General features: G+C 41.1%; 1 protein-coding gene across 1 annotated transcript in view; it reads left to right on the top strand.

Moving 5' to 3' along the window:
- ARHGEF28 (Rho guanine nucleotide exchange factor 28) overlaps window positions 1–18401 on the top strand; it is a 123417-nt gene that overhangs the window by 89521 nt on the left and 15495 nt on the right. The window contains exons 26-27 of the mRNA XM_080803776.1: window positions 1111–1596; window positions 2679–2979. Of these exons, the coding sequence (XP_080659902.1) occupies window positions 1111–1596; window positions 2679–2979 (787 nt within the window). The remainder of the gene's footprint in view (window positions 1–1110; window positions 1597–2678; window positions 2980–18401) is intronic.

Raw genomic sequence — 18401 nt, 5'->3', positions numbered from 1 at the left:
GGAAACTGTTGATCTAACAAAGAACTACTAGTCAAATCCCCGTATTCCCAGCATCTGTTACATGGACAGTTTTAAAAATTCTTAGGAAAGAAAAATGTGAATTTATCCCTGGGAGAGTAATAATTTTTCATAGCGAGTCAAAACACACATACATACCCAGTATGTGGCCATTTTCAATTTGTCCCTTTTGTGTTTCTTTGTGCTTTAAATGGGAACTTACAAAATTAAAAGCTTCCAAGGGCATTCACAGAGATTTTTTTTCCTTTCTTTTTGGTTTTGTGGAATCCTTCCAAATCTTGGCAATTATTTCCTGTGATGCTGCCAAACTTTTCATAGGCAGATACCGTAACTCCAAATGGTTTTTTAATCTGGTTGGTAATGTCCTCTGGGCTTTAGAATATCTATGTTCCCTTAATCATTCCAGCCTCCTGTTAGCAATCTATTAAACAAATGAATTTCAGCTTAGGACTTTATGTATGACCTTCCTGCGATAATACGAAGAAGTAACAGGAACGAGATAGCTTTACCAGTTACGTATCTCCACAATATGAAATTAACGGCTGTCCTTGGGCATTACATTATAAAGAGATTATTTACCAAAAGTTTCCAAGTGGTTGACTTTTATTTTTATGTTTTCATGTATGTAATATAGCTTAAGTAATTTCTGGTTTGGGACTCAAATAAAGGATACTACCAGGCTTATATAGAATCTTAAATTCTCGTGAATTATTGAGTGGAGAGACCTTAGAGGATGAGACATAGACCAGGAATGCAGTCTTGTGAATTTATATACTGAATTCTTACTCAAAAGGCTTGCTTAAATATTACCCAACAACTAGCAACAAAACACATTTCTGAAAGAGGGGATGAGTGTTGCTTTTGTGCTTTTTTTTCTTTTTTTGTTGGTTTATTAATTCTCAAGCCATCCTGCTAGAAAGTGTGGGATAAGCCTCTTTGGAATGTCAAGGTTAGTCTGGGGAGCTAACTTAGAAAGGACAGGAATATTAAGAGGAAAGGAAGGGGTCGTGCTTTCGGTGTTCAGAGGTCATTGGAACCTGGAGCACAAGCATGTGGAGACCATGACTGTTTGCCCCTCTCCTGCTCTCACAGGCCGCCTTGACCATCCAAGACAGCCACATCCAGGTCCACAGGCTGCTTCTTCAGCAGCAGGAGAGCCTCTCCCCTGGCCCGTCCTTCCGAGGGAGCCCCTTCCAGGACCAGGAGAAGTACCGCAACCTGGAGAAGCAGCGGGAAGAGCTGGCCAACATCCACAAGCTGCAGTCGCAGTTCCAGCAGGACCAGCGGCGCTGGCACCGCCAATGTGACCAGCAGCAGCAGGAGCAGGAGGCCAAGGCCAGCCGGCTGCAGGAGCGCGAGAGGGAGTGCCGGTCGCAGGAGGAGCTGTTGCTCAGGACCCGCGGGGAGCTGGACCAGCAGCTCCAGGAGTACCAACAGAACCTGGAGCGGCTGAGGGAGGGCCAGCGCCTGGTGGAGAGGGAGAGGGAGAGGATGCGGGCCCAGCAGAGCCTGCTGTGTGGTTGGAAACACGGGCGGCAGAGTAGCCTTCCCGCGGCGTTTTCTCCGGGATCTACAGAGGTACGGATCTTCCCTGCTTGTGGCAGCGGTGTGTGAGGCAGCTTCTCAAGGACGGGTTTAGTCCTGGTCACTCCAGGGATACTGACCTGATGCCTGTCTTTTTGCCCACTGTGATAAGAGCCCCTAAGAGTTAATGTGTAGGGAGCAGAAACTGGGAACCTGCCGAGACTGTGCATATGCGTCTTGACTCACCGCAGGGAAATTTGAAAGACCCACGTCCTGTTGAATGGGGGGCTCATTGTATACTCTGTGATGCCCTTACCTGAAGAAAGAAACACAGAAAGGGAGTCCTCCAAGAAGGCAAAGTTTGTCCTGGCACCTTGCTCGCTGGGAGCACGCTACCTTTCCTGGACTTAAAGGACCCCTTTGCACGATCTAGTCTTCAGGATTTCATATAGATAGACCTTTTACCAGATCAATTAGCTATTAATGTGCATCCATAGGTACTGAATTTAGCAAGTACAGTACTGTTCTGTTAACTAGTAATAGTTAATGTGAGTATACTAAGTGAGTATGAGTGGCTGGGCGGGATATGAAAAACTTTCTGAGGATTGTGTTCCATGGGTGCCCCTTCTCCTCATGTTTGACAGTTCCATTTGCCCCAGGAGTTTACTTCGCTGTGCTCTGAACACATGAATGCTTTTTACTGATAGTGCATAAAGTGGCAAAACTTGATAAGAAAGGTCTGCATTGCATCTGATTTTCCTTTCAAGTTGAGTAAATTATGTTTATTGCAAACACCAGATGCATATATTGCAAATACCTCATGCATATATTTTCAACATTTTAGTCAGCAAAAATGAAAATGCTGCTCTCTGTTGAAGTGGAAACACTTCAGTAGAAGGTACCACTGCTGGGGGGGGGTTGTCTGTTTGTTTTTTGTTTGCTTGCTTTTGCTTTGTTTTTAAAGATAGGCTAGACACACCAAATTGAAGTTTTGATGCTAGCTCATTAAAAGGGGATGGGTATAAGACTCTTATTAAAAATCTTGATTGCTAAAATGATTAGAAATAAATACTTTATAAAACTTGCACAAATTGCTAGAGAAATTATTGTATTTTTTTCTGTATTTTCTTGCACAGGTAATGGAACTTAATCGATCCGAGAGTTTGTGTCATGAAAATTCATTCTTCGTTAATGAAGCTTTAGTACAAATGTCACTTAACCCTTACAACCAATCGACTCTATCGGGTGTCCATCAGGATGCCACTTATCCCCAGAATATAGCTAATTCTGATTTGGTAAGGACTAGTGAAAATCAAGTAGACCTCCAGTTGGACGTTTCTCAGCCCTTGGATGTCAACCATGAACTATGGACAGCCGCTGGGTCCTGTCATCAGATACCCCCTCTCCACCCAAGCAGCAAGGATTCTTGTAAAAATGGTAATTAACACTTTAAACGTCATCTGTGTGGTTTCAACAAGAAGCTGTTTCTCTGAATGGTTGGCTCTTCTTCAGAGCAAGTCGAAGTGAGTCCTAGAAGGGGAATAAATTGGTTCTGATGAGCTAGAGTTTGTGGCATAAACTTCTCTTTGGTGAAGTCTGGGGCCATCTTCTAGAAAAGTTGGAATGTGGTTAGAGGGCTATGAGGATGGCACCAAGATGTAGGGACCAGACAGGGTTTTCAGATGTGTTAACTACCAAGTTGGTTCACTTGTAAGAGAGAGTCATTCCTTACTGTACACTCTACCACATTCCAGTAGGCATACTCACTGGCTCTCAGAAATAAAACATAGAGACAGGGCTTGTGGTCTTTTCTAAAGGAAAGGCAATTTCCTTTAATGTTAGTGAAATCTCTCCTGCTATTAAACACCCCCAAAATGAAACTGTTAACATCATTTGTCATTGTTAAAAAAAAAAAAAGTGTTATATCTCATAATAACACAATTTGCTAATCCCATTAAAGCATTTGCCAAATATAAATGAAAGGCAGCTTGAGTTACCAACGCCACATGAATCTGAGTGATTTAAATCTATGTCTACTATAAATTGTTTTCTGTGGGATACGAAGTAGGGAATGAGAAGAACTTGAAACCTCTCTACCAAAAAACAGATGGCAAGCAATAGAATAAACAAATGGCCGGCCACATGGATGTGAAATAAATCACTGACAGCAAAATCGTTCAGAAACGTAAAACAAGCAGTAGTACAGAGATCTTCAGAACTTGACACGGATTTGTTGCCATGCTTCACGTATATTCTTAGTTTGTCAGCGGGAGGAGTTTTCAGCAACAGAGAGTTTTGAAGGTACTCAGCAACTTCGAATCAGAGAGTAATAATTCTGACCCTGCCCAAGGGTTGATATATTACTAATCTAAAAGATGTGAATTCTTCGTAGTGGATAATTCTTTGCATGACTTAGTCACTACTGGAACATTCTTATTTCTTGTCAGCATCTGGGAGAGGATGAAATCACTCCTCAAAGCATCATTTCAAATATTCCTTAAATTAAAAAAATAAAGTAAAATGGAATGGTTCATCAGGATTTTTTTTTAAATAGGAAGAATTTAGAGGACATAACCCATTTATTATCTTGCAGCTTTAGTATCGTGCAGACCACATTGCAGAAGGCTTTTTCTAGGTAAATGTTGCTTTGCTGTGTTGATTCATTAAGTTGCTATTCACGGTGTTTTTTATGTTTTTGTCAGGGCAGTTTTTGCATCCTGATTTGGTGGAATTCAAAAACTCAGTTTGAGTTAAACCACATTCAGCTTTTGTTTAAAAGAAGCATCTCTCTCTTTTTGTGTGTTTCCCATCTTCTTCTGTTGACTTGGGCTTCAAAGTATAAAGCTTTTAAACATTTGGCAGCACACTTGCAGGAGATAGAAAGTGTACTAAGGAAATAAACAGTGATTATATCCAAAACCAGCCTCACCACATGTAAGGAATTAGAGATAGCCGAGGGAAATGCTGAGAAAATGTACTTAGGCTGCAGCTCTTGTGTGTCCAGCGGAGGCCAAGGACACTGAGGACATTGGCAGAAGAGAGGAAAATCAACTCTGGCCTGAATCTCTTGGGAACATCCTGGTGTGTGTACTAAGTAGGGATTAGATCAGAATGCAGTGTGTGCTGTTCAGCACTGGAGTTTTGCCACTGGTCAGAAAATGCTGTCGATGTTTGTTTACTCGAAACAGGCTAAGCAGTTTCTGGAGGAGAGAATAGAAGGAGATTAGGAGGTGATAGAGAAGTGGCATGAAAATTGGATACACGTTCTTAGGAGGGTGGCCAGGGCCAGATACGATTGTTCAAACCGTGCTGGTGTGTTCACAGCTTTTAACGTTGACAGTAGCACAAAATAAGCTGCTGATGGTGGTCTTTGCCGGACTTCGCCTGGGCCCCCCATGCATGCTGTGGGTGGGGGCGGGGGGAGGGTGCCTCCCTGGCAGAAGGTGGCCTGGATGTGCAAGGTGGAGAGAATGGTGGTCCAGGTACTGGAGTTTGGGACGATGCCGTGTCTGTGCTCGCTGTCGCATCCTGCCGCTGCATCTTGGGGCTAGTGGTCACTCAGTAGCCACTCCTGAGGACGCGTGGTTTGCAGTATTCAGACTCAACAAAACTTGCCTCTGATGTGGTTGGCTGGTGTTTTTGGGAAATGTGACTTTAGCCTCTGTGAGTGAGTGCTGTGCTGAAGATTTTATCTGTAGGCCCCAAGGTCAGCTGTGTGAAGACAGCTCCTTGAAGGATGGTTTGTTCTTTTTCCCGATCTGGTCCTGTGGGCATGGGGTCAGTGGACACGTGACCCTCTAGAACAGTACACCTGATGGGAAAAATGGTGTGAAAATTAGATTCTTTTTTTTTTTTTTTTTGTAAATTAGATTCTTGAATATGTTTAGATGTTACAGACAGTAGGGTTTTCATTGGTTTGTTCAGTCCAACGTCCCCAGCCATTTTACTGTTCTCGGGTTGTAACTGGGTTTTCCTTTATCCTACCACCAATGTCACTGCCAACAATTACAGGAAACTGAATTTCCAGCCCTGTACTGCAGTTCTCCGGGGAGAAATGCGTTCTTCCCAACAGTCCATGGGGACGGCTCTGTTCTTCTCTGCATCTCAGTGGGAAACTGAGGTATGGAGAGGTTCAGTGACTTGTCCAAGGTCCCACAGCTACTCAATGGTAGAGCCCCAGATGGAGCCTGGGAGGACTGGCTCTGGAGCCCTCGCTCTTCACCAGGACACTGTATGTGGCTGATTTCTAGAAAGCTGTTTTATTGTACTTTTTGTAGCAGTTACAGTAGAAGTGGAATAAATGTTGCTGTGATGCCCAGCAGGGTGTTCACAGTTAAGGGCCAGTTGTTACTGTTGTTGTTGTTTTCTTGTGGTTTTCTTCCCCTTCCTCCCTTTTTTGGGTATTACCATTTGGAAGATATTTCTAAGTATTTGGAAGTGTGGTGGCCATTGTTTGCATGGATTCTGAGCATCTTCAAATATCCTAAATATCACTTAGCTTCACTTTTCTCCCATAAGGCCCATTTTCTTATATAGGGTTTAAGATAATAATCTTAATAATCACCCCATCTTACTTGTAAATATTGTTTAAGGTAGCCCATCTTACTTGTAAATATTGTTTAAGGTAGCACTTTAAAGAATTCTGCTCTCCACTTTTAGAAGTTGTTTCATGAACACACGTCTTGGGTGTTTGAGCATTAAATCCAAGTTGGTGTTTGATTTTATTTTTAGTAGAAGAGGGGTTTGTTTCAAGATCTTAATCTACACTCCTCTGAGGGACACAGACTACAAAAAGACTATAAGACCACAGAAAATTTGAATTTCTTTAAACAATATAGTCCTTGTAGGACAATTTCTATGTGACTGGACCCATGAAATGCTCAGTTTTATTACTCTTCCTAAAGGCAAAACAAATATTTTTGTGACTTTTTTCCCCCTCTTAGCTTTGGAATTCTAGAACTAATTATACAGTGTATCCATTAGTCTATATGTGACCTATTCCTTAAACACCAGACAAAACACTTTAGGGCATGGAAATTACTCTGAAATCTTGGTCTCTCTTTTCAGTTATATTTTTATCTGTACCTCAGTATTTGAAGATTGCCTAAAAAGTTCCTCTTCAGTGTAGTTAAAGCATTATGATTTTGCCATGCATATGATAAAATTTAAATCAAGAGCCAAATTTTATGTGTTAGTCATGTAGCTATTGGCAGAAGAATAATTTTATTAAATTTGGATTCCAAAAGAGTGTTGAGTGTTTCTCTTTAGTACATATTAGGAGTTGGTGCCCATCAAAATATTGTCAAAATTCAAAGCATTGTATTCAGAATATTTCATCTTAGGAATTTTTTTTTTTAATACAGACAGCTGTATTAAAAAAAAAAAACTTTCACTGACATGTTTTTTATCTATGGAAAGAAAACAGAAAATTTCAAAAAAAAAAAAGCTACACTATATTTTGTATTTAAGTAACAATTTTAAAGAAGTGACTATATGATAATTTCTGATGTTTTTAGAATATTCCGGAATTCAGAAATGGGTACCTTATTTGTATAATCTGTGTGGAAAGAAGCTTTGCCAAGGACCTTCAGGCAATTTCTCACAAAAGTCCCACTGGCACTGGATACCATAAACGCCAAGGACAAAGGTGTATTTGAAAGGGGGAATGTGTTAGTTTCCTAGGGCTGCCATAATAAAGGACCACAGACTAGGAGGCTCAACCAACAGAAATTTATTTCCTCATAGTTCTAGAAGCTGAAAGTCTGAGATCAAGGTGTGGGCAGAGTTGGTTTTGCTGAGGGCTTCTGTCCTTGGTTTGTAGATGATTGTCTTCTCCCTGTGTCTTCGCATTGACTCCCCCTACCCCCCACCTGTCTGTGTCCCAACATCCTCCTCTTACAAGGACACCATTCACATTGGTGTAGGGTCTCTAATTACCTCAATTAATTACCTCTTTGAAGGCTCTATCTCCAAATACATTTTGAGGTAATGGGGGGGTAGAAATTGATTATATGAATTTGGCAGGGGAAAAAGTTTAGCCCTTAACACAGGATAAAATGATTATTTTTCTGAACTGTAGTAGACTGTTGTAGACTTGCAACTACATTGTGAGTCTTTTTTACTTGTTTAGGCAAGTGAGTTGAACTTGTAAAATTGTGATAAATGATCTACCTCTGCTTATAGATATGTTATCAATTGCGTATGTCAACACGTAGAGAGTGGGGTGGACGATATTGAGTCCATAGGTTCATTAGACCATATTTCCAAATGTAGGCCCTAACTAAAGAGCTCTGAGAACTTTGAGCTCTCTCTGAATGGGAGGGGTATTAGATGGCTTTATTTTGAATTGCTTAAGTGAACTAAAAACCGAATGGTTGAGAACATTCATTATGACCTCAGCTTTTTGTCCAGATGTATCTATTGGGAAGTTACTGGGCAACTCTTCTTCCTATGGAATTTTGACTATCACTTTGGGAACATTTTTAAGGAAATCATGGTATTATATGCTCTTGGTAATCCACGTCATGGCAAGACCATAAAGAATTGGGCTCAGAGGCTTAATTTTAATCTTTCTCACTGACAAATGTAGATGATTGACTTTTGCCTTTTGCAGATTTTGTACTAGGAAAGGGAAACATGGCATTTGCTTGTAGGGCCTGGTGAGCCCCCGGTGCTGACTGCCAGCTTCCTGATTGCATAGTTCTCTGGGGACAGGTTGACTGTGGGAGCCAGCTGGGCCAGGGCCAGCCCGCCTTAGTGCACAGAGCCCAGTACACAGCAGGAGAGGAAAACCAGCGGGTGGGTAGATACAGAGGCAGCCAGCCAGCCATGTGGCAGCCTGTTCATTCCCACCCTGGGTTCCAATTTGGTTTCAACAAGCTGCTGAAGTGAGAGTCCATTTGGTATGAATGATTCTAGAGTTTGGCCTGGGCTTGGGTCATCCTTAGCTTAAAACAAGTGGGGGGAATATATATATGTGTATATATATACACACACACACACACACATAAATGTATATATATGTATATATATATACACACACACACATAAATGTGTGTATATATATGTACATATTCATGTAAATCATGTAAATATATATGTAAATATGTGGTCTATGGACTACACATTTGGCCTTTCCTATATGGTGCGGCTTTATTCCTTTTTTTTTTTTTTTAAGATTTTATTTATTTATTAGAGAGATACAGAGTGAGAGCTGGAGAGCACAAGTGGGGGAGAAGGAGAAGCAGGCTCCCCACAGAGCAGGGAGCCTGATGTGGGGCTTGATGCCAGGATCCTGGGATCATGACCTGATCTGAAGGCAGTTGCTTAATGGACTGAGCCATCCAGGCGCCCCTTGTGTGGCTTTATTCTTGAAGTGATTATGGGTTGGGTTTGGAAGGAAAGTTCACAACCGTTTATGAACCAAACATGCTTGAAGGACAAGGTATGCTCCTATCAGTCACATTGACTCATGAGACAGTGATTCAAAACTAGGAAAGGAAGCATCTTTCCTTCCACAGATCAGAATCTGGGACCCTTTCTCACCCCTATGTCCATCCTGCAATGAAGGTTCCATTTTGTAGAGCTTGCTTAAATTGTGAAGTGGTTGGCTGAGGACAGTTAATTTATGTCTGCCTAAGAAGAATATGGCCGTCTGGCCCAGTGGGTGACAAACTTTTTCTTAAAGGACCGCACAGTGAGTGTTTTCATCTTTCTAGGCTATCTGGTGTTTGTTGCATATGGTCAGCTCTGCCGTTGTACCTCAAAAGCAGCCATAGGCAATGTGTAAAGAACGAGATGGGCTGTGTTATAGTAAAAGTTTATTTGTAAAAGTGTGTTTTTGTTGTTATTGTTCTTTTGCTTTTGTTTTTTTGCTGTTTGGGTTTTTTTATTCACTTGAATTGAGAGAAAGTTATATTACTCCTGGTTAGGAAATTTTATCCCAATTGCCTTTGGGTTGAATTAATAATGAAATAGTATATGGTACTTCATGCCATTTAAAAACACATTTGAATTCATCATCTCATTTATTCTACACAGCAATCTTGTGAAATGACAGTGATTGTCACTGGGTTTTTCAAAAAAGGCAACTTTTCTCTTTTTGTTGAGTCTCTGCGAAAAGATGAATTTAGAAAAATAGAGTTGAATGGGTGGACTTTTTAAGGCCAGTGGCTTAAAACTTGGAGGGACCCTCCCGCAGCCCCGACTCCAGATTCAAATTCCTATGATTGTGTCATGGAGGGCTACCGTCTAAACAGGAGGCTGAAGAGACATAAGGTGTCATGGGTGGGATTGGTGCTGGAACCATGGTTACTGTGGCTGGCTACACCTCAGGGTTTCTGGAAAAATGCAATAAAAGTATGAACTCCTCTGTTCAGAGATTCTCATTTGGTAGGACATGGCTGGGGCCTATAAATCTGTGTATCTAACATTCACCTTAGGTGATTCCAAAGCAGCCAGCCTGTCCTCTATCCCTGCAATGCCAACCTGGAGGGCTGGGCTTGATGTTTAAGAACCTCACTTCAAACACTAACCCAGGGTTCTAAGGCTGCATGATTCCTAAGCCTTAATTCTCCATCCGTACTATCTGGAAGGAAGTGTTAACAGTGCTAAATGGGGGGAAAATGCCTGCCATGTCCAGGGATCTGGGGAATATCTGCTTCCTTCCTACCTTCTGGAAGTAATTAATTCTGATTGTGATTCAGGGGTGGCATACGGATAAAGATGTGTCTCCTAAATGTCACTAAAGCTGATAGGATTTAGATTTAGGAAAAGAACTAAATTGGGGAAATTTTTTTTTCTTAACTCACAATGGAAATCTAATCTAATAGAAAGCCCAACTACCTTTCTGTACTGGTCTGAGAGGGGGTGTTGGTTGTGTCACCACAGCTGTCCTGAGAGGCAATCTCAACAGCACAGCATTTAGCTTCCCTTTGTTCCTCTCCATAGAGGAACAGTCTACATCAGTCATCAGTGTTTCCAGAACCAAATGTAAGAAGTATTCTGGCAACAAGACCTAACATCTCAGTTTGGCATATAGAGCTCCCATACCTATAGAACTTCCAACCCTTACTGCTTATATTATGTAAATGGTTCCATTATGTCAGTGTATCCCCAGGAAATCTTGTAGTTGTGCTTGAGTTCCCTGAGTAGGTTTTTCAACTAGAAGGAAAATTGAGAATGGCCAATGGTATTTTGGTTTGAACCATTCCTGACTCTAAGATTTAAAAATTGTGCTCTGGTTTATGACCTCGGTCTCCTTTTGAGTTTGGTTACTCTGAATCAATTTGTTCTTATTAGTCCTGGATAGACTGATAAAAATCAAGGTTCAGAATTGCCAGGACATACCTCTTATTAGCACTTCCCATAATTTGAATTAATTACCTGTGTAATAATGTATGTAATGTCTGCTTGCCTCAGTACAGAAAAGGCTTCACAGGGGTGGGGAAACTACATGCGTCTCCTTTGTTCTTTGCTCTCTCAGAAGCACCAAGCACACTGTTTGGCATAAAATGAACATTGGATAAATATTTATGACGTAAATGAAGGAGTCAGGGTCCCTACTCTTTAGCAGAAATGACAGCACCTGTAAGCTTGAGCTACACAGCTTGCCTGGACTGAGGCATGGGAAGAGGTTGAAAAAAGACAGAGTTATGTGGCGTGTGATGGTGGTTAATGCAGGTAGGCTAGAGGGGACTAGCTCACTGGATCCACTGAGTTTCAAAACCTTTAAGATGGGCGTATGTTAAGTGGCATTCTTAAAATGTCAGAGTAACTGTCAGATTGTTTGCCTTTAATCCCTAACTGGATTCTAGGCAGCAAACTTTAACAGTTATCAACTTCTCTTCCTATGTAATTAATGTTGAAGTAAATTTGTTTGCTGATGTATCGTCCTGTTTAACACATTGCTATAGGTACTCTTGGTCCAACTCTAGAGAGCATCTCTTTGTGTGATTAATTTTTCCAGAATGTTATATGTAGTCCCACATAACCATGCATGGCAAATGAAAACTTAAAAAGTTAAAATGTGTTCTTCATAAACTGCTTTAATTTATTCTAAACAAGTAGAAATGAACCTATCCTTGTCATTTTAGGAAGATGGCGTATAAGCAGCTTAGCATTTAACTGTTTTATCAATAACTTAGTCAACTTATTTGTTCACTGAAGTATTTCTTTTTTAACCAAATAGTAGCTCAAACACCAGTGAATTAAACATGGGCAGTCAGCTCCATATCAGTGAAATGGTTTCTTTAACTCTTTTTCTTTTGCTAAATCCTATTTAAGTCTAGTGTATTTCCCCAGGCAAAACAAACACTATTTGTTTAGTTAAATATACACCTAGAATGTGAACCAATTTCCCTGGCAGGACTTTCTAACATGTCAGACTTAAAATACTGCCTGAACGATCACGTATTGATGCTAGCAATCTTCAAATTAAGTGTGGTGGCACCGTAAGGAATATTTCCCTCTGCTTTACTCTACACTAACTGGAAAGCACCTACATATTCTCAGCTGGTCAGTTCCCAAACACAGCTGGCTGAGGGGAAGAAGTCCTGTCCTGTTGCTTTGCACAGATTTGAGCCAGATAATAATAATAATAATAATAATAATAAAAAAAACCACTGGGCCCAAGTTTTGATCTACGGAGCTGTTAATTTGCCATGATAAATTGCTGTTGAGTTTCCTCGGTTAAGGGGCCAGGGTCTCCATTTTCTCTCTGGATGACATATTAATTCAATTTAATTTGAAACATCACTGCTTAGTTTGAAGATTTACCTAAGGAAAAATGTAATCTTGCAAAGTTTCCAGTTATGCAGGATAGGACTCTGGGCCTTTCACAGAAAAATTTCACAGTAAGGCTGTGCAAAATTTAATTATTTTCACGATGACTCTTTTCCATAGCTCTCTTTGTGCAAATTTCATTACACTACAGCTTTTTCTTCCTCAAACATAACATGCTGGATGTTTGGATTAAATAGAGAATATTTGCATCATCGGCCAAAAATATAGGACACTCTGCTTCTCTGGTGAATTGAGGCCATTTTGTAAGGAATGGTGCTGTGCTGTACGGCTTTGGAAGTAACGTTTACAAGCAAAACATTGGCCGAGTTTTATTTATTTAATGACCTGCTTCCTACCAGTGATCTTGGCACCCTCTGCAGTGATTTGCAATCAATTAATCATACAGAATGTTGTAACACTGCAATAAGGGCATTGCACTCTGAGAGTCTCATAAATCCACCAGCAACAGAAAACAGAAATTGCATGCTTGAAGGCCTCTTCGTGAAAAACCCCAAATGGGGAGGTGATTTTAATGTTCTGTTTTCTAACATGTCCTTGGAATCCTCAGTACCATCTTGGAGCTTGTGAGTACTCTAGTTCCCATTTCTCAAAGATGGTTTGGCCCTTCACTGGGCTGTCAGTATGGGAGTCTTTGCCTCATTCAGTTTAGACACTAGTCATTTAAATGAGGGAATTCTTGATTTTTCTGAATTCCTGAAGGAGGCTATGGATTAATTTTTTTCTCCTGAATTCAAGGCAATAATGCTCAACTGCAGCAGGCCGTATTTTTGAAGTCTTTGTAGGAATGATTCAGAAAGGAAGCTTGTTTCCATCCTGGGAATACACTGACATTTGCTAGAGGCAGATGGCAGAAGATGGGATGGTGTGATATTACAAGTCAGAGAATTCACATACTTGGCTCTGCCAGAAGCTTCTGGAATCTGTATGTTAAGATCTTAAGCTTATATTCTTGTCATTTCAGATGTGTCCTTGCAGTTAACTGTTTAGCTCTGCTGGGTTTTTTTCTTATTTTAGCATAGTAAATATGGAACTATTAAACATTCTTGAAATTATATAAGCCTAAACTCTTGGATGTATGTATATTATGTTGTCTTTACTTGCTTCCATATGGTTATGTTTTGAGGATGTTCTTATAACAAGAATATGGAAGCTTAATGTATATCCCAGCTGATTAAAAGTGAACCCTCTTTTAAGAAACTGAAGTTTTCAGAGCTGTATTACTTCCCATGAGTAGGTTAAACTTCTGACTCCGGACAAATTTATTCCTCCCAAAGCTGTACTATTTTTGATTATTTGTTAAATTATCCAGATTGGCATGATAGATTATACACAAGTAGAGCTCATCCTATATTTTTAGATGCTTGACGCTTCTGTTCAGCATGAGCTCTGAAATACGCTCACAGGGTCTTACATATGCAAACTCCTCTTCATTGGCACATAGATCAGATGGAGAAAATGTAAGAAACATTTTAGTCAAAATGTGATGGTCTGTTAGTCGGCATGTAGTAATGAGGCCACATTTTGCATTCGGGCTCCAGTGTGAAAAAGTGCAGTTGCGCACTGATGTCTCTCTGGGGACTGCAGACTAGAATCACATCCCCCTGGAAGGGAGAATGTGGCAATACAGAAAGGGCTTGGGGGAGTGCTTGTTAGCTTTCTTTTAGGATATTCCACTGAACTATATTTACACGTAAAAAAAATATATATTTTTTAGTTATTTAATGCTGATCAAGTAGCCTGAGGGTAAAGCATTGTGAAAGGTCAGATACTAAATTCATCTTCTATGAGCTTCCTCTGCTCTGAGATGCCTTAATGAACTTGGGGGACAAAGCCCAAATCTGAACTGGGTGAGCCTGAGAACAAAGGAAGTATTGGGGGAAATCTCGTTAAAATTACCCACTCCAAGAAGTTGTCATTTGACCTGGTGAGAGTCTGAAAGGAATTTTTTGCAGATGGAGTTGCTAGTAAATTAAAATATTTGATAATTATCAGATAAGAGATACAGTTATAGTGATATGTAGGTGTTGCAGATACATTTGTCAAATTCAATCTCTTACCTACTAGTTAAGATAGATTCACACCTACATACCCACCCACAGAGGGACACAATTAAATCTTATTTTCATAAATCAAGGGGGGCTTAAAGGTAAAATACTTGTTTTCTTGAACTTCGAGAACTTCTACAACTTTATTAATACTTCTAGTGATGGCTGTTGGTGAGGATTTTTAGGTTTTTTTAGGAACGATTATTTTCAGGGTTTGTGTGTATGTGTGTAATTTTTTTGTTTGTTTGTTTATTTTTAAATATAGAGTCTATCAGCCAGCTTTGAGAATCTATGGTTCAGGAAAATTCCAGAAAATGTATTTCATGAAGGGCTTGATTCAATGACTGAATCAAACCTGACTCAGAAAAGCTACTAGGGTAGAAACCTGCTTGGCAATACCATTTTTGGCCAGAATGGCCAATACCAGATATGTTCCTAGGATAAAAGTAGGTGACAGGGTATTCTCCTGATACTCAAAAGGGAGAAGATAAAGAATCCACCTTCTCTCATCTCCAAAACCAAGTTTCAGCCAACATAGACTAAAAACATATTTTCCAATGTAATGAACTTGACATGACTTCATCAGCATTCATTGTTAAGTGAGGAATTTGAGTGTATGACTACATGAACGGATGAAGGCACAGAGGATGGGTTAATATTGTATAGTGGAGATGGCTGGCTGGCACGGTGCTTAAGATAGAACGGTTGGAAATTATGCCTCATTTCATATTCCAGCTCTGTCATTTATTATCTATGAAATTTTAAGCACGTATTTCAGATGACTTGGTGCGTTTGCTCCCTTGCATATAAAATCGGACTTCTGATAGTATCCGCTTTGGAGGTGGTAAGACGATTACATAAGACAAAGTCTAAAATAGCTGGAACTTTGGAGATACTCCATAGATAGAATCATCACTTGTTACTAGACCTGGTGTTAAGAAAGCTATAAATCATAAGGAAGTGCATTTGAAGACTTGAGCCGCTGGACTGCTTCCGGGCAGTGGCTCCTGTAGCCGGAAAGTCTTGCACTTCATTTGGATTTTACCTAAGAAGGCCCGTCTCTGAACATGTTCCACAACTATACTGGCTGCCACTAGGTGTTCCATGATGGACAGGTCTCATAACAACAATATTGGGAAATGCTGGGTTTGCAACTGGGTTTCACAGCTTGAGTTGTGCTCATGTGTATCCGAAAGTGACCCTTCCCAAATCTTCATATTTAACCACAGTATCCTCCTCCTGTCCAGCCTGGCGCCTTGCGGGGCTACTGTTCCTTTAAATACAGTGGAGCAAACATGTGATGTAAGTGGATGTTGAAATAAATTCAGTGCCTGCGGCATACCCTTCAAACACATTTTTCTCTCCCTTGGGAACGGTTGAAATCCAAATGACAGATCCCAACACGATTAACCAGATGGGTTGTCTTTTGAAAACCAAATCCAATATGAATTTAAGGTAGAGCTTTGTTTAGCTCCCAGGTCAGCATTTGGACCTGTGGATAAGGGTTTGTGTCCAGTCTTCTTAGAGATGTTCTGGGTTCGCTTCCTTGGGTCTTTTCAAAGGTGCCATGTGCTGAGGTGGGGTGGGGGTGGGGTCCTCCCTGACAAAGCACAGGAGGTTTTGTGTTGGGTTCTGGAGGCCAGGTCTGGGCCCTTCTCACCTTGTAGTCCAGTGCTTGGAAGTTTTCCCTGTGACATCCCGGCGCCCACCCCACCCCTTTTGTACATCTTCTTCCTCTGTTAGGAATGTCTTCTTTCCTTCCCTTTCCTTCCATCCTGATTAACTCGTTTTTTGTTGGTGGTGTTCATATGTTTATTATCCACTTACACTTTTTTCCCCTCTTTTTTTATTATTAACATATAATGTATTATTTGCCCCAGGGGTACAGGTCTGTGAATCATCAGTCTCACACAATTCACAGCACTCACCATAGCACATACCCTCCCCAATGTCCATGACCCAGCCTTGCTATCCTTGCCCCCCGCCCCCCAGCAACCCTCAGTTTGTTTCCTGAGATTAAGAGTCTCTTATGGTTTGTCTCCCTCTCTGGTTTCCTCTTGTTTCATTTGCTCCTCTCTTCCCCTATGGTCCTCTGCCTTGGCTTCTCAAATTCCACATATCAGGGAGATCATATGATAATAGTTTTTCTCTGATTGACTTATTTTGCTTAGCATAATACCCTCTAGTTCCATCCACGTTGTTGTAAATGGCATCCTGGTTAACTCTGACTCATCTTTCAAGCCTGAGCTCCAGGGTCACTTACTTCTAGATGCCTTTCCAGATGCCCTTTGGGTTAGGGATCTCTCTTGTGTAATCCTATGTGTCCAACACACCCTTTCGTTCCTTTCTACAATGTTTAGACTCTAGGATGTTTTATATAATTTTGTTTGAGTTATAATTCACAATACAGTGAAATGGTCACATGTTAACTCTCTTCAGTCTATTTGGTGAAAAGAGTATCAAGGCACAGAATATTTCTGTCACTCCGGAAAGCTTCCTTCTACTTCTTTCCAACCAACCCCTACCCCCAGAAGCAATTACTCCTCTACTTTCCACATCATAGGTTAATTTGCTTATTCTAGAATGGAATGGAATTAGACACTATGAACCTTACTGTGTTCAGCTTTTTTCACTCACAGGTTTTTGAGATACATCATGGAGTTGCGTGAATCTGTAGTTTACTACCTTTACTACCGACTCATCTTGCATTGATGAATTTACCACAGTTCCCTAGTCTTCTGTTGATAGACGCCTGGCTTATTTCTCATTTTTGGCTACTGTGAATAAAGTTGCTGTGAACATTCCTCTACAAAGTTTCTTTTTGGGAATTATGTTCTCATTCCAGTTGTATAAATACCTAGGAGTAGAATTGTTTCTAGAATAGATACCTGTTTAAATTCCAGGAAACTGAAAGTTTTCATGGCGATTGTACATACTATAGGCTAGATAGGGTACTGAGTCAAGGTCTTGGTCAACTTGGTTTCCCTCATGGCCAGCCCAGTGCTGAGAACCCACTAAGCACTGAGTACTTGCTGAGTGAAGAACAAATGGATAAGAAGCTCAAACCAGGGGCACCTGGGTGGCTCAGTGGGTTAAAGCCTCTGCCTTCAGCTCAGGTCATGATCCTAGGGTCCTGGGATCGAGCCCCACATCGGGCTCTCTGCTCGGCGGGGAGCCTGCTTCCCCCTCTCTCTCTGTCTGCTTCTCTGCCTACTTGTGATCTCTGTCCGTCAAATAAATAAATTTAAAAAAAAAAAAAAGAAGCTCAAACCAGTTTTCATTCTTTTTTTTTTTTTAATATTTTATTTACTTATTTGAGAGAGAGAGAGAGCACGAGCAGTGGGGAGGGGTAGAGGTAGAGGGAAAAAGAGAAGCAGACTCCCTGCTGAGTAGGAAGCCCAGTGTGGGGTTCAGTCCCAGGAGCTTGAGATCATGACATGAGCCGAAGGCAGACGCTGAACTGACTGAGCCACTCAGGTGCCCCTCAAACCAGTTTTCACTCCAACACCCTCTCTACTAATTGACAAACAATGAATGTCCATCAAAGGAATGGAAACTTGATTGACTTAAATGTGGTTTCAGTCCGGGTAGGCACACCCAGGGGAATACAGTGTCATTGCAGGGGCCCAGTATGTGCAGATAAAAGTCAAGTGTGGAGACTGATGGGCAACCATATAAAGGTCCGGATCACCGTAGCTGCCATGCTCACTCCTCAAGTAAGAACTGCTGACACTTCCAGGCAAGGCCCTCGATAGGCTACTCTTTCAAGCTCCTCCCCCTGCCTGGATTCACCTGCATAGACTCAGAGTTCAGCCAAACTTGACAACTGTCCTTTTTGATAGCATCTAGCATTTTCTCCCCTTTGCAAGAGTTGCAAATTCCACCTGGAATACCTCCATGTGAGGCCATTGCTCTCTGTTGACATCCTGGTCAGACTTCAGGGTTCAGTGAAGACGTTGTGTCCTCTCCAAAGTTGTCCTGGCGACCAAGCCTGGAAGCTCACTCTCTGGT

This window comes from Martes martes (assembly GCF_963455335.1).
Source record: "Martes martes genome assembly, chromosome: 5".
In the NCBI taxonomy this organism is placed as follows: Eukaryota; Metazoa; Chordata; class Mammalia; order Carnivora; family Mustelidae; genus Martes; species Martes martes.
This window is presented reverse-complemented; position numbering and strand designations above follow the sequence as displayed.